At 44.1% G+C, this 14,330-nt stretch overlaps 1 protein-coding gene across 5 annotated transcripts in view; it reads left to right on the top strand.

The window, feature by feature from the left end:
• Positions 1-14,330, top strand: part of TSPAN4 (tetraspanin 4) — a 708,227-nt gene that overhangs the window by 586,408 nt on the left and 107,489 nt on the right. For all 5 annotated transcript variants that reach the window (XM_075928231.2, XM_075928235.2, XM_075928234.2 and 2 more), the window contains one exon: positions 12,722-12,913. In XM_075928231.2, coding sequence (XP_075784346.1) covers positions 12,722-12,913 — 192 coding nt within the window. The remainder of the gene's footprint in view (positions 1-12,721; positions 12,914-14,330) is intronic.

Raw genomic sequence — 14,330 nt, 5'->3', positions numbered from 1 at the left:
GCTGTAGTGATCTTTCCAAACCAGTTCAGTCTCATTACAGCCAACTCTTTAGACCCTGATTGTTGCTGGCCCTTGTGGCAATGCCCAGAATGAGAGTTAAGCAAAGAAAGGAACCATACACAAGGGCCAGGGAGAAGCACAAGGGACTACTAGCTCCATGCACCCTGAAGAGCATAAAAGAGACTTTAGTAGCCTTGCTTCCTTTTCCCAATGGTCTGTAGAGTTCAAGAATGGGGAGAGCCTGCACTGAAGGATAGTATCACTGAATGTGTGCGCAGATAGGGAGTATGATCCTAGAACCTGAATAGCATAGAATGGGACTGTCAGGAAGTGAAGACAGGTATTGTGCGAGTATGAGAGACAGTCTCTTCCTGAACTCCTTCCCATGCCATGAAGTTCCCTACTTGTCTCTCTTCAGAGCTGTATCTGTATAGCACACCTCAGTTTTCAGTGTGTTACATGGAGAATTCTGCTCTAGTCTGGTTGTTTTACATGAATTTTGATGCAAATCTGTTGAACTCTGTAGAAGAGGAAAGGACTCAAGTTCAAGGGATAAAGGATGGGATAGTGTCTCCACTAGCAACAACATTTGCAGAATTAATATTATTTATTTCATTATTATTATTTACTAGGAAGTGTTTTTTAATGCAAGCCTTGGCATCATTGGAGTACAAATATAGTTGTCTAGAAAATGTGGTTTTAAAAATGTGAGTGCTGCTGAAAATTCTACTTTTCTTTGGCATGTGACATTTACTGCTAAATTATACTAGAAATACTCACCTCGTATGTGGTTTAGATGGGAAAAGGAGTTATAGCTTCATATGGTTCCACAGCAGAATATGTGACATGACTAGGAATCCTGTCTTCCATAAAGAAATAATTGTAATATATTCTAACTAGTCGCTCATTTACCTGGTGTTGCTTAGGTCCTTAATTCAATTAATATTTTTTAAATAAAAGAAAAATTTGTACCAGTGCTGCTTGCTCTTCCTCTTCCTGTCCCTGTCAGTGAGTGAAAGCAAAGTATACAGCTTGTCTGCCCCCCAAACTCCCCAGTCGGAGTGAGGAATGTAGCAAACTGTGAACTTTCCCCTTGCTCCCTGAAGAAACGGAATATCAAGCAATATCCCTGTATGAATCTTGAGGGGAGGGGCTTCAGCTCCCCTTGCCCTCCCTAAATAGTCCTTTGGGAGTGGAAGGCTCCAGACTGGGGCAGTCCCAGATGGAGAGAGACAGCCAGCCCCTTTCACCTGCTGGTGATTTTGTCTCTCTTCTGCATGGTTTTATGAGAATCAGTCCCATTCTGGGCACATCCCATTTTCCCTACCAGATTTGGTGGTCCTAGCTCTTACTGTTTAGGAGGAAGCTTCAGGGGGTAGACAAGTTAGTCTGTACAAGATAAACTTAAAAAAACAACAAATGGTCTGGTAGCACTTTATAGACTAACAAAACATGAAGATGGTATCATGAGCTTTTGTGGGCACAGCCCACTTCTTCAGATGACTGGAGTTTTGAGTTTAGGATGTGCAGACCCAAAATGAATAGCGGAGAAAGGGAGAGAGGGGAAGGAAAAAGGAAGTGGGTAGGAAACAAGGAGCAGAGGCTATGAAAATATCACAGGGAAAAACAAGTAGGCAGAACTGGTAACGTATAAGCACCTAAAGATTGGATAGTTAAAAGAAGCAGATAAGGATCATAGGATAGCAGTTAGATAGGAAGGGTACTAACTCAGTACTCTTCATTTAATGAAGGTGCCAACAGCTCTTTGTCTGTGTAGAGTCTTGTGTTACCAGTTATAGGTTACCAGTTCTGCCTACTTATTTTTCCCTTTGATATTTTCATACCCTCTACTCCTTGGTGTGGATGCCTGTATGTGGTCTCACCTTCCTCAACAGTTCTGCAAAACCATCCGATTCATGCCAGGTAGACAAACTCTGTTATTTCAGTCTTAGATTCCTATAGAACAAATGAGCCACATTCTAGTGGTTTTTTGTGGTGTGGACAAATGTCTACAAGGCTATCTGACTGAGTCCGCCCGACATTCCACTTGTGATTAACTGCTGATTTAAACCCCATCTCCCAGAGGGAAGAGCTAGTCACTTGTGTGTACCTCCTTCTCAACCTTCCACTCTTCCATTATAGATAGCCTGTGAAGTGGTGAATGAACCTCTAGCAGGTCCCTCGCATGAGCTTTTATAACAGCTTGATCAAAGCAGTGGGAGAAGCAGTACTGTAACTAAGGGGTCTTGTTTCTATTAAATATGTTTATTTGAAAAACCAGAGCTGTTGGAGGAGTAAAAGGAGCAATAGCTGAGGTATTGCCGTATGTTATTTAGGCCAATAATTATTACTAGCAATGTTAATATCATGACATTACTGTCCTCTTGTATACTTTTATGCTGCTTTGTAGTTAAAGTGGTGATAGTATATGCACACAGGAAATTACTTTATAGGCAGTGTGATTTTAAGAGGCTACCATAATTCCCCTGTTAGTTTATAAATAGAAATAATAACAATATCTGAATATGTGAATTCATTTTACAGCAAAACAAAATAATCTCAGTGTGATGTACAACCAACATCAGTTGATTTTTTTAATGCAAAAGGGCTTATGTCTAAATGATGAGAGAGGGTGTGTTGATTCTAATCAGACACAACATGAAAATCCTTGATTAGATGCATTTTCTGTGCAATAAAACCAATAAAAAATCACTTAGGGGCATCAGGACTATTACGATGAACAATGAGGCAATTTCTCCTGCCATATTGTAAGCGAGTAGCTGTAGCTTCAGATTTAATTCCTCTAGTTGTGTACATGTATCCAGGGCTGGTTGGGATTACTTTGTGTACCAAGCTGTAAGATCAATTTTAAATGCATGCACTGAAGTCTGAATAATTTATTTTGTAACCCATTAGAATTATTCTAAAAAGCTAATTCTGTGGGCCATTTTTCTCAAAGAGTGAGTATATGTGTGCGCACTTGGGATGTGAACAGGTGCTGGTTAACCAGAACCCGGGAGCAGTCCCCTGCCCTGGCCTGCCTCTGGCGGAGGACTGCTCCAGCCCTGCAGGGATCGAGAATCGCCTGCACTCCCCCGCTGAACATGGCAGCTGGCTCCTACTGCCTGCCCCTGCCATGCAGGGGATCCGGCAGTGGCAGCTGGGAACAGAAGCCAGCCTCACTCCCATGTGGTTGCTGGTTCCTGCTGCCAGCCCCAGAAGCTGGCCCCCCATGTGTGTAGCTGCTGGCTCCTCCGGGGGGGGGGGGGGGGGGGGAGGCGGCCAGCTGCAGCAGCCAGGAACCTGGCAGCAGGCAGCCACTTCAGTGGTGGTTAACTGATTAACTGGGATTTTACATGCCTAGTGCATGTATGTGCATCTGAAGGAGAGAAAGAGAGAGAGATTTCATCTTTGCTTGGTTAATAGGATGCTCCCATTAATTTTGAACCTTGCCAGAACTGTCCATGCCTTTGTCACCAGCAGAATAAACTGTGCATGGTACTCAGAACTAAGATTGAAGACCATTTGTAAACTTTGGACAATACCGAATACATCTGCCTACTTATAAGAGCCCTGCTACATTCCTGTGCAAGGGAGGAAGGGACATAAAGGGTATGTCTAGACTACATGCCTTTGTCGCCAGAGGCATGTAAATTAGACTACCCGACATAGTCAAGGAAGCCGCGATTTAAATATCCCCGGCTTCATTAAAATAAAAATGGCCACCACGCTGTGCTGGCTCAGCTGATCTTCGGCATGCTGCAGCAGTCAAGACATGGATTGGTCGACAGGGAAAGCCTTTGTTGACCGCTCCTGTAAACCTCATTTCACGAGGCATGAGGGAGTGGTCGACAAAGGCGTTCTCTGTTTTCCAATCCATGTCTTGACTGCTGTGCCGTGCCGACGATCAGCTGAGCCGGCACAGCGTGGCGGCCATTTTTATTTTAACGAAGCTGGGGATATTGAAATCCTGGCTTCATTGACTATGTCGGGTAGTCTAATTTACATGCCTCTGGCGACAGAGGCATGTAGTCTAGACATACCCAAAGAGACCCTGCCCTTATTCTGTTGCATGGCCTACCCATATCCTTGAAACCTATGCAGAAGGGAGAGCGGTTCCTACCAGGCTGTTGCTTTCCCTCTGGAGTGGGTTGGCAGGGAGTGGGTGGGTCTGGCCAGAGTGTGGGTAGAGATTTTTTTCCACCCCCCTCCTCATTCGGTGCAACAGTCTATGTGCCAGAGCTGTCACAAAGAGGGGGCAACCTGTGCCTGCAAAAGAGCTGGCACAGATAACTTCCCTACCCCAGGAGCGCGGTGGAAGCAGGAAGGGGACTGACATGCTGAGCCGCAATATGCTGGGCTCTGCTCCTAAGGAAGTTGAAGAAAATTGTGTGGTTCCTTCCCCAGGCTGGATCGCAAGGTCTCAATGCAGCCCTGAGGTAGCACTGTCTCGTGTAGGGAGCACAGTACCCCCGCTCACCGGAGAATGCACTTGCTGCCTGTTAGTTTCTAGGTGCAGCTCAGAGGGCTCATTTGGATTAGCATTGATGCTCATTATTCCAGGGAGCACTTTTCTCTCAGCGTATTATTCAGGTAGTTGAACCTGCTGGACAGCATGATGTGAAAGTCCCTAGGCTTATGGAATTGGAGGCGGAGTGCTGGGGATACTCAGGGGATACTCTTCACTCTGGAATTTCATCCTGACAGAAGTTGAGTCTATTTGCTTTTTGGGTGTCTTGGTACGGACAGGGGGTCAACAGAGCTACTGGACCCCTGGGCAAGGCGTGAGGGTAGCCGGCTATGTGTCTCCAGAAAGGGTGGTGCCTTGGGCAGAGGAGGAGGGGCTGGGGCTGTAATTTAAATCACACCAGCGGTGATTTAAAGGGCCCAGCTGGAATTGCTGGGTCCTGGGACAGTTGCCTCATTTGTCTGTCCCTCCTTGTCAGAGATGTTCCTGAGGATCTGAGCTGAGGGTGGGGAGTCTCTCAGTTGGGAGGAGAAGATCCTTTTAATGACATATAGACTTAAGAAAATGGTTTTGCCTGGTCATATTCTAAAGCACCAGGCAAGAAACTGCTCACTGCTATTTTAAGAGGCAAAGGAAAGGGGTGGAGGTGTCAGGAAAAAAGCACAACGTATAGCTTCTTATTGATTTTTTTCAGTATCTGCTGCTTCTGCAACTGATGGATATCAGATACCTCTAGTCCCCTTTAAAGAGGCCCAAGTAATGAGTGAAGTTGGAGCCAGCTTGAAGGCATCTGGTACAGACACACTATCAAGCTTTTATTTCTATTTTTGCTTATGCACAAAAGGAGAACACATATCATTTTCTCTTTGTTCTTGCAGTTTGCACAGCAGGCAAGACTCCCATAATACATATGCAGGGCCTAATTCGCCTTTCTCACAGCCTCAATTCGCTTCCTTAGAACTCCACTGACTCCAGCATAATTGATTCCTAATGTACGTGAGTTGGAAAGGTGACCTGGGCCCACTGTTTGGTAGGTGTACAGAACATCTCTGGGGAGTTTCCCAGCAGCATTAGCCATTTGTCTGAATAATGGGCCTATTTTGTATTCAAACATAGTTGTTTCTCTACAGGCGTTGCAAACCCGCTAGTGCCAGAACTAGGCTAGACTCTTACTGTTCTTCTAGTCCTAATTTGTGTGCTGCTTCCAGGGAGCTGTTGTGCCCTGTGGATCATAGACACACACAGAGCCAAATTCCATTATTAGGTTAGCAATGCACAGTGAAGAGAACACAGTGTGTTCTCTCAGGCAAGACATTGTAAAAAACTGGGGGACATAATTATCACAGCCCAGTGTGGTACCCTGTCTGTCAGCTGAGATCTGATGATTAATACACACCTGAAGAGTGGTGCCTGCCACCTGGGTGAAGCTAGTAATTATGCATTCCTTGTCCAAGTCTGGCTGAGATCTCATGGCGGGGACCACTGGAGGAAGGTGTTCTCTAGCCATTTGAGCATAGAAAGTGAGAGTCAGGACTCCTTGGACTGTAGTCTGATGACATACAGAGCTGGATTTACACTGGTGACATTGAGTGGAGTTTCTCTGGATGTTCTCTTGGGGTAAGTAAGAGCACATTCAAGCCCCTAGATTTCCTTCCTAGATCTGCTACTGACTGTGCTTACATCAGTTAACCTCCCTCTGTCAAAGTCTGCCCATGAGGATAATACCTAGGCAGCAATATTCTCTATCCCCCTTATGAAATGATTTATTGTATATATTATTATAGTAGCACCTAGAAAATCCATCCAAGAGCAGGGCCTAGTTGTGATCATCACTATGCATATTCATAGTAAGAAATAGGCACTGCTCTGAAGAGCTGTCAGTCTTCTACAAAAATAGACAAGAAGGACAACAGAAGGATTGCTATCCCCATTTTACAATTGGCAAAGTATGGCACAGAGATCTCAAGTGGCTTGTCTAAGATTCACAACAAGAAGTGTGTGGCAGAGCCAGGAATTGAACCCAGATCTCCTGGGTCCCAATGTCATGCTGTAAGCACCAAATTATCCTCCTTCTCTGAGTACTGTCGCTTTTTGAAGGACATGCGCTACAAAAAAATAAAGTATATTATTACTGAAAAAAAAAGCTGTGATCAGTTTCAGATCTTGTTTTGAAATTGTCATTGGCAAAGGAGTAGGTACATCAGAAATAATTGGGCAAAATGTTATACAATTTTTAATTCAAAGGAGAATGAGTGATGCCATAATCAGAAACCTGGCATAAGGTGTCATCTTTGATAAGCAGGTCCTATCTCTTACCTGCCACATGAACTCATTCCGGGCTTGTATTTATTGGCCAATATATCATACCGCTGCCACAGTCATTCTGTCACTTTTTTGTTTCAGTGATTAGTGTCTCCTTTAACCATCACCATTTTGGAGCCTTCTTGAACACAGTAAAGCTATCAAAAGCTGCCCCATTAGTGGGTTTGGTTTTTGTTTTGTTTTATTTTATGTTGCAGAAAACCCTGAAAGCTGTCAAGAGCTATCATCTCAACAGTCTTCCTTCAAGTGTTTGGCAAAAACAAGGGGGGAAAGAACAGCACAAATAACCAAGTAAAATTATCCATAAATTGCAGCTCCTTAGATGTTGAGTAGAAATCAAAACAGACAAGAAGGCAGCAGGGAATTAACTGCAACAAAATTTTTACGATAGTCTCTCTTTGCTCCAAAATCTATAATGTAAATATACAAGGTGTATATCAAATCTACAGACTTAGAGGCAGCACCTTGTACTCAGAGAATAGTGCAGACCACAGTAACTCAGATTGCTCAGCAGTGCTCCATTTGGCCAGTTGAGGTGCCAGATTCAGAGCCCTCTAGAAACTCCCATTGACATTGTGGGTTTTCAGTCAGCCCATTAAGCTCCTATTTAAAAGAAAGCGTGTAAGCAAATGTTCAAGGGCTGCACAGGTCAAAGGGGCATAAACACATTCAGTGGTGGCCCGTCAATACAGGTGAACTAGGTGGTCGCCTAGGGCGCCAAGATAAACAGCCGTTGAGGGCTTTGGAGGTGGGGGCGCTTATTGTGCGCCAATTGCGTGTTTCACCTAGGGCGCCAGTTGCCGACAGCTTATCTAGGGCCGCTCCTGAAAACATGGTTGGAGTTAGGCATATGCCTAAGTGCTTTGATGAATAGGAGTGTGCTTAAGTGCTTTGTGGAAACAAGACCTTACAAAGCTGCATTGCTTAGCTTTAAAGGGAGGCTCTGTTTCTCAGAACAGAGCTTGCCATGTAGTGATTTTGATGTTGACCACTAAAGGGAGGAATGGTTTGCAAAGGGAGGATTGAGAGTAAGATGGAGTAAGAAGGCTTGGGCACTGTTGTCATTTCCCATCACTAGGACTTTGTGAAATCTCCTAGCGTGACCATGTCTTCACTACAGGGAAGATTGACGCTGCTATGATCAATCTTTCAGAGTTCGATTTAGTAGGTCTATTAAAGCAAATCAAATGGATCGATTTAGTGGGTCTAGTAAAGCAAAGCAAATATAGTAAATCAAACTCAAGGGGCACCCCACATTGGCAGCCAGTATTCCTGCTCCTGCAAGGAGTAAAGGAAGCTGATTGGAGCATTTGCTCTTGTTGGCCTCCTGCTGTGGGGATAGCGGGGAAACTAGAAGTACATTGACTCCATGTATGTAATTAACATAGCTGGAGTTGCTTATCTTAATTTAACTTTCCCCTTTAGGGTAGACCTGGTCTCAGAGTAAGTTAATTGGGCCTCTTGCTGAGTCATTTCCCAAGACCCTGGCATGCTGGAGCAGTTGTCTCCAGTGTGCCAACTTTGGTCAATCAACTTTTACTTTTAGAAGGCTAAAGATTCTGGGCCTGATTGTCAGCTGGTATAAATAGGTGTAGCTCTGTTGAAGTTAATGGAGCTCTGGTGGTCTACACTGCCTGACAAACTGGCCTCAAGTGTCAGCTCTGGGCTAAATGTATACACCCACAACCCCAGCATTTTCATGTGCATGTACTTCTGTTTGTTCATGCATTGTTGAGGGTGGATCGATATTTTGAGAGTAGGATCAATGTACTCATAACTAAAAGTTTGATGCTAGAAGTGTCTTTGGGCAAATAGAGGATCCTAGGGGCAATGGTGTTTTTAGAACTTTATATCCGTTATGCCCTTCATAGGGCAAAGAATTTAACAGGTGATGCTGGAACGGTTTCTGCAATCAATCTTTTGACTGCCGCATGAATAATAATGCTCACTAGTGAGACACACTTCATGCAAATTACAAAGTACAGTGATATACATTTAGTATCAGTCTAGGCAACAAAATAGCAATGCTAAGTGCTATGATAAGGTGATCGTGTGTGCTGCATTTCATTGATGCTTTGGAATTTCATAAACACAGTATTAAAGATAATAGCTAAAAGGATTGCAAATGGATATCTTTGTTGCTCCTGGGATCTACACTTGTTGCTGCCTAACAGAGACATTTATATAGACTTGCTAGTGCCCAGTGCTCAGTGGCACAGAATCCCAGAAATTGGAGAGACCAACCTCTCCCCCCCCCCACTCCAAACTTTGGCGTATTTGCATCTATCTTCCCTGCTAGGATGGGAATATCAGTGTCTGTGCACTCCCCTTGCCCCCAAAGCCTCCTCCCACCCTGCGAGGAGTGCGTAGCACTTCGAAGTGCCACGTGCTCCTCGCAGGGCTGGGGCAGGGCGAAGGAAGCTTCATGCAGCTCCCCCACCCCTGTGCCCTGATTGATTTGGGGGCAGGGGGAGCACGCGAAGCCTCCTCCCGTGCTACCCCCACCCCGCGAGGAGCACGTGGCACTTCAAAGTGCTACGTGCTCCTCGCAGGGTGGGAGGAGGCTTCGTGCTTTCCTCGCCTCCTGGCCAATCTGGGTGGGAAGAAGTTTCATGCGCTCCCCCGCCCTTAGGCCCTAATTGGCCTGGAGGTGGGGGAGCGGTAGGGCCTCTGTGGGCCGGATCAACCCCCCTCCTTTTGCCCACACCTGGACTAAGGGGAAGCCTGAAGTTTGAACACGTAAACAAATTGTTTAGTGACACTACACCTCGTTTGGAATCAGAGCAGTGACCGAATGTTAGCTGTTGTTCATACTTTAGGTTATCCTGTGGACTGAATTGTCCCTGGCTTTTGTGCAGGGTGTGTGGCAGGAGATAGAATCATACAAATCCACGGCTGGTTGAGATCTTAAGAAGTTGTGAGTCCAACCCCATTTCACTGTGCAGGACTAAATTAACCTAGGCTATCCCTAAGAGGTGTTTGTCCAACTTGTTTTTAAAAGTTTCTTATGGTGGATACTCCATGACCTCCAATGGAAACCTATTTCAGAGCTCAACTACCTTAGTAGTTGGAAAGCTAACCTATACCTCCCTTGCTGCAGATTAAGCCTATTGCTTCTTGTTCAACCTTCGGTGGACAAGGAGAGCAATTGATCATAATCCTCTTTATAACAACTCTTAAAACACTGAAAGACTGTAATCAGGTGCCCCCTTCAGTCTTTTTTTTTTTTTTTTCTGGACTAAGCCAGCCTGTTTTTTAACCTTTCCTCATAGGTCAGGTTTTCTAAATTTGCAGGGGGGGCATAAAAAGGTGTTTGACATGCAGGCATCCCACCTAAAGGCCAGGTACAATTGTAGACCCTGTGTTTGAGAGAGACACAAGGACTGTTTCTTCTATTTCACTGCTGATTTAGTAGGGCTGGTGTGAGGATTTGCCATAGCCCTGCACCAAACTTCAAAGGATGCTGGGAGCAACTGAGGGAAGACGCTAAAGCATTACAAAAGGATAGTGTCATCCACGCACCCTCCCTCAGCCTTGCCCTGAGCTGTGGGGCTGTGAACTGGGGTGGAGGAGTGCCCATGCACAGTCCAGCCCTAAATAACTGATTTGAGTTATAGGAGCTAAGAGGTTACTTTGTGGTTTCCTTGGATTCCTTCTCTGTTTCATGTCTGAGGTTAATGCCTGGGTTTAAGGCTAACTCTTTCTCTTTCCTTTCCTTTTTTGGTTCATGCTCTGCCTCATGCTCACCTACTTTATGTACACATTTAATTGTTATGCATCTGAAAAAGAATGACACTGCATGACTTATTACTATGTGGAGATGATTTCTTTCCCAGCCTTTAATTGATTTTAGTTAATAAAGTGCTGTTATAAAACTCAATTAAAATCAGTTATTTTAAAGAGACGGACAGAAACCTAAGCGATGCTCTGCTGTGGGACTAATATCATGTGAACTCTCCTTTGGTTTAAGTCTATTTAATTTCACAGCTTTACGTGAATTCTAACAATTCTGTGGGCTTTTTCACAATTACAAACAGCAGGGTGATAAAGGAATGTATTTTTTAAAAGTCCCGATGAATATAGCCTACATAAATGATGTTTTTGTGGTGCAAACTGCCCATCCTTAGTTCATCCTATCACCATGCCTCCATGGGTCACAACTGAGATCCCAAATTCAAGCCGACCTGCTGAGAAAAGGCAGACACACCCCAAAACTGGTGGTTATTCTCTCATAAGATATATCAAACCAGCAACAAAAATAAAATGATTCACCACACTGGCTAACAAGAAGTTAGAAAGGCAGTCAACTTAGGCACTCCAGTCCTTGAATCACCACCAAAAATGGTGAATTTAAGGATGAGTGGTTATTTAAAACCAATTTTTGTCAAATAAAGGGGTTCTTCTGATTCCAAAAGACAGCCACATACCCAGGTCAACTCAGTATACCCCTCAGCTCTTATGAATGGGTGGGAGAAAGAGAGGGAGGCAAAAGCAATCAAAGACATACAACAATTGCAAGTTCTTGGGGTTCAGGTTTTTAGCATGAAGAAATAAACTGTTGGCTTAAGTCAAGTGTCCAGTTGCTTCCGGTCGGGAAGGTCCTCAGTCCTAGGATTAGAATGCTCCCATTAGCATAAATTCAGAGTCCAGCGGTTTGAGCAATAAAGAGGCAAAATGGAGATGTTTTCAAGGCCTTTTTCTAGCTTCTGACAAGTGAAGTGAAACCCAGAAAATTACAGGTAACAAGATGATGTTTGGAGTCATAGGCAAATCACATGTCCATGCATGATTTCACTTAGTCATCACAGGAAAATCCATGAAGTGTGGATAGGCAGGTTCCATTGTGAGTTACGTGTTCTTTGATGGGCTATTCATCTTGACTAGTTTCTTCACAGTGTGCTGGCTAACTACCTTGTTGCTGTTTCTACCGGAGCAAACATTTGAAATACCAATGCATCGTTAGTATTAATAAATGATACATGCTTATAAATAACATAATCATATTCAGCAATTCATAACTATTCTGTTGACACATTCCTTGACACACTTTGTAGGCGATTTGTTGCAATTATGTAACAATAGTAGCATCAATGATCATGATGGTTGTATTTTAATCAGATAATGTCACACAGCCTTTCTACTTTTTATGTACCTGGGGAATCATGCACTGTTGCTTCTCACTTGATCCTGTGCTAGACCAACCCAAGGAGTCTTTTAAGTTCTCTGCAGAGAATGAAAATATCGAAGTAACTAGGCCACAATATAAGTGATCGGTGTCCATATTTGCAATACTAGGGGAGGGATTATCTCTGTATATGGTAAACCCACCCTTAATTGTCTATGGAGAGTTTCCCTGGCACAGGCAGTACCTAGGATAGCCATAAAGAGCACTGTGCAGTCCCTCTTGCAAGTCTTGATGTAGGAAGCATGCCAGGAGTGGGAGACTGTTTCATGGGTAAGAGGCACAGGGGATGTTACAGCTCTCTGAGCTGCCTATATAGTGCCTGGGGATATTTTGGCCCCCAACCATACTAGAAATTATGTGAGTTTGACATTTGCCTCCCATAATTTTCTCTTAGAGAAGATGAGAGGAAGATGTTGCCCTTGTGGGTAAGACACTGGTCTAAGACTCAGGAGGTCTGATACTGTCACAGGATCCTCCAGAGATGCAGCATGGTCTTGATCAGGTCACATCTTGTCTCTGTGCCTGAATTTTCCCCATCAGTAAAATGGGGCTAATACTTCCTTTTCTCCTCCACCCTTTGTCTGTCTTTAATTTGAAAACACTTTAGGGCAGGAATTATTTCTTACTGTGTGTGTCTAGGACCAAGTATAATGTGATCTCTAGATACTGCTGTGATATACAAGATAAAAATAATACTGATAATGGGTGTTATGACTAAGCTTCTTTGTTTTTCTTTGTCTTCCCAGCTGGGAGGCTGCGGGATCCTTGGAGTTGGAATCTGGCTGGCTGTTACCCAAGGGAACTTTGCTACCCTCTCCTCTTCTTTCCCATCCCTGTCAGCTGCCAACCTACTGATTGTGACAGGGACTTTTGTCATGATCATCGGCTTTGTGGGCTGTATAGGAGCCATCAAAGAAAACAAGTGCCTCCTGCTGAGTGTGAGTATGAAGACATGCGTGGTCAGTAGTGGCGTCTGTTGTTCCCTGGTGCTGGTGCCACGTTAGTGGAAGCATCAATGTAGAGTCTAGGTGGAAATCTTCTGTCACATCTGGACCTTATCCCCCCCCCCAACTTTTAGTATGAAAAATAGCTTGAATCTGTTGGGGTTCAGGGTATGATAAATGGATGGCATTGAATGACAATGAGATTCAACATGCTCATGGGTGCTTTTCATAACACCACTGCCAGTCTTTCAGAGACAGAAAGAGATAACAGGGGCTGCTGTTTGTGGGTGAGATGAGGTATCATATGGGTCTGCTTCTACTTTATTATATTCTGCTTCACACTGCTGGTTCGGTTTGATTAAATTGTATTTTTAATTAATCACAGAAGTGCCTATAGCTTGGGACAGGTGTGCTTTTTCCTAGATAAATTAAAAATCAAAATAAATTCAGGAACATAGTAACTGCATGAAGTAACTAACCGAATACAGCTTTGTTCACTCCAGATATGCACAAGTACCACACCTGACCATCCTTTCCATAAGTAACACAATTTTCACTTACCCTTTTACCAAAAAAGGGCTGGTGTTGGAATCTCTTTGGATGCCCTTTACAAATCCTGACCTTTTGCCCAAAACATACTGAGTGAGTGTTTGGTCAACATCTCTGCTGTTATCTCTCTGCCTTCTTCCCTTCTCTGTCCCCTCTTTAAAGGGAATATTCCTGTCAGTGGAGAGTTGGGATGTGCCTGCTAATTCTGGCCATGGGAAAGCAGCTACAAGCTGGAAACCTTGGCTGTACACACTCCACACTGTGTTTAGCAATGGCGGAAGGGATAAGTCCTGAACTCCCTTTGATGTCTCCCAGGGCACATCTTTGCATGGAGCCTTGTGTCTGGCCTCTCTTTTTTATTTAAATGTTGTTTCTGTGATTACTGTCTGCTTAGTTGTTTCTGGATTGTGTGATATCTCCGCAGATAGAAGTCAGTCATGGCTGTGCTGTCAGGAACACAGTTCTTAGACGGAGCACAATATGGCAGAATTTGGTTTTGTTAGTAACATCTCTCATGCTAAGTCTTTTCTAAAAGTCAGGCTGGGATTTCCAAAAGAGCCAAGGGTTTTAGGCATCCAACGTGCCTCCCATTTCAATGAGCTCAGAGTAACAAACTCTTTTAAGCCACTTTGGAAATGCCAACCTAAAATAATAAATAGCTGAGGTGGGGTGTTTTGAGTGGGCTACTAGAGCTGTCTTAGTATTATTAATTGAATGCACTGAATTTGTTGCTTTTCATTGAATTGGGGTATGTCTACACTACCCCCCTAGTTCGAACTAGGGGGTTAATGTAGTCATACGGAGTTGCAAATGAAGCCCGGGATTTGAATTTCCCGGGCTTCATTTGCATAAAACCGGCCAG

Source organism: Pelodiscus sinensis, chromosome 5 (genome assembly GCF_052426305.1).
Source record: "Pelodiscus sinensis isolate ZL-2025 chromosome 5, ASM5242630v1, whole genome shotgun sequence".
In the NCBI taxonomy this organism is placed as follows: Eukaryota; Metazoa; Chordata; order Testudines; family Trionychidae; genus Pelodiscus; species Pelodiscus sinensis.
The sequence above is the reverse complement of the archived record's forward strand: the minus strand, read 5'-3'. Positions and strand labels throughout refer to the sequence as shown.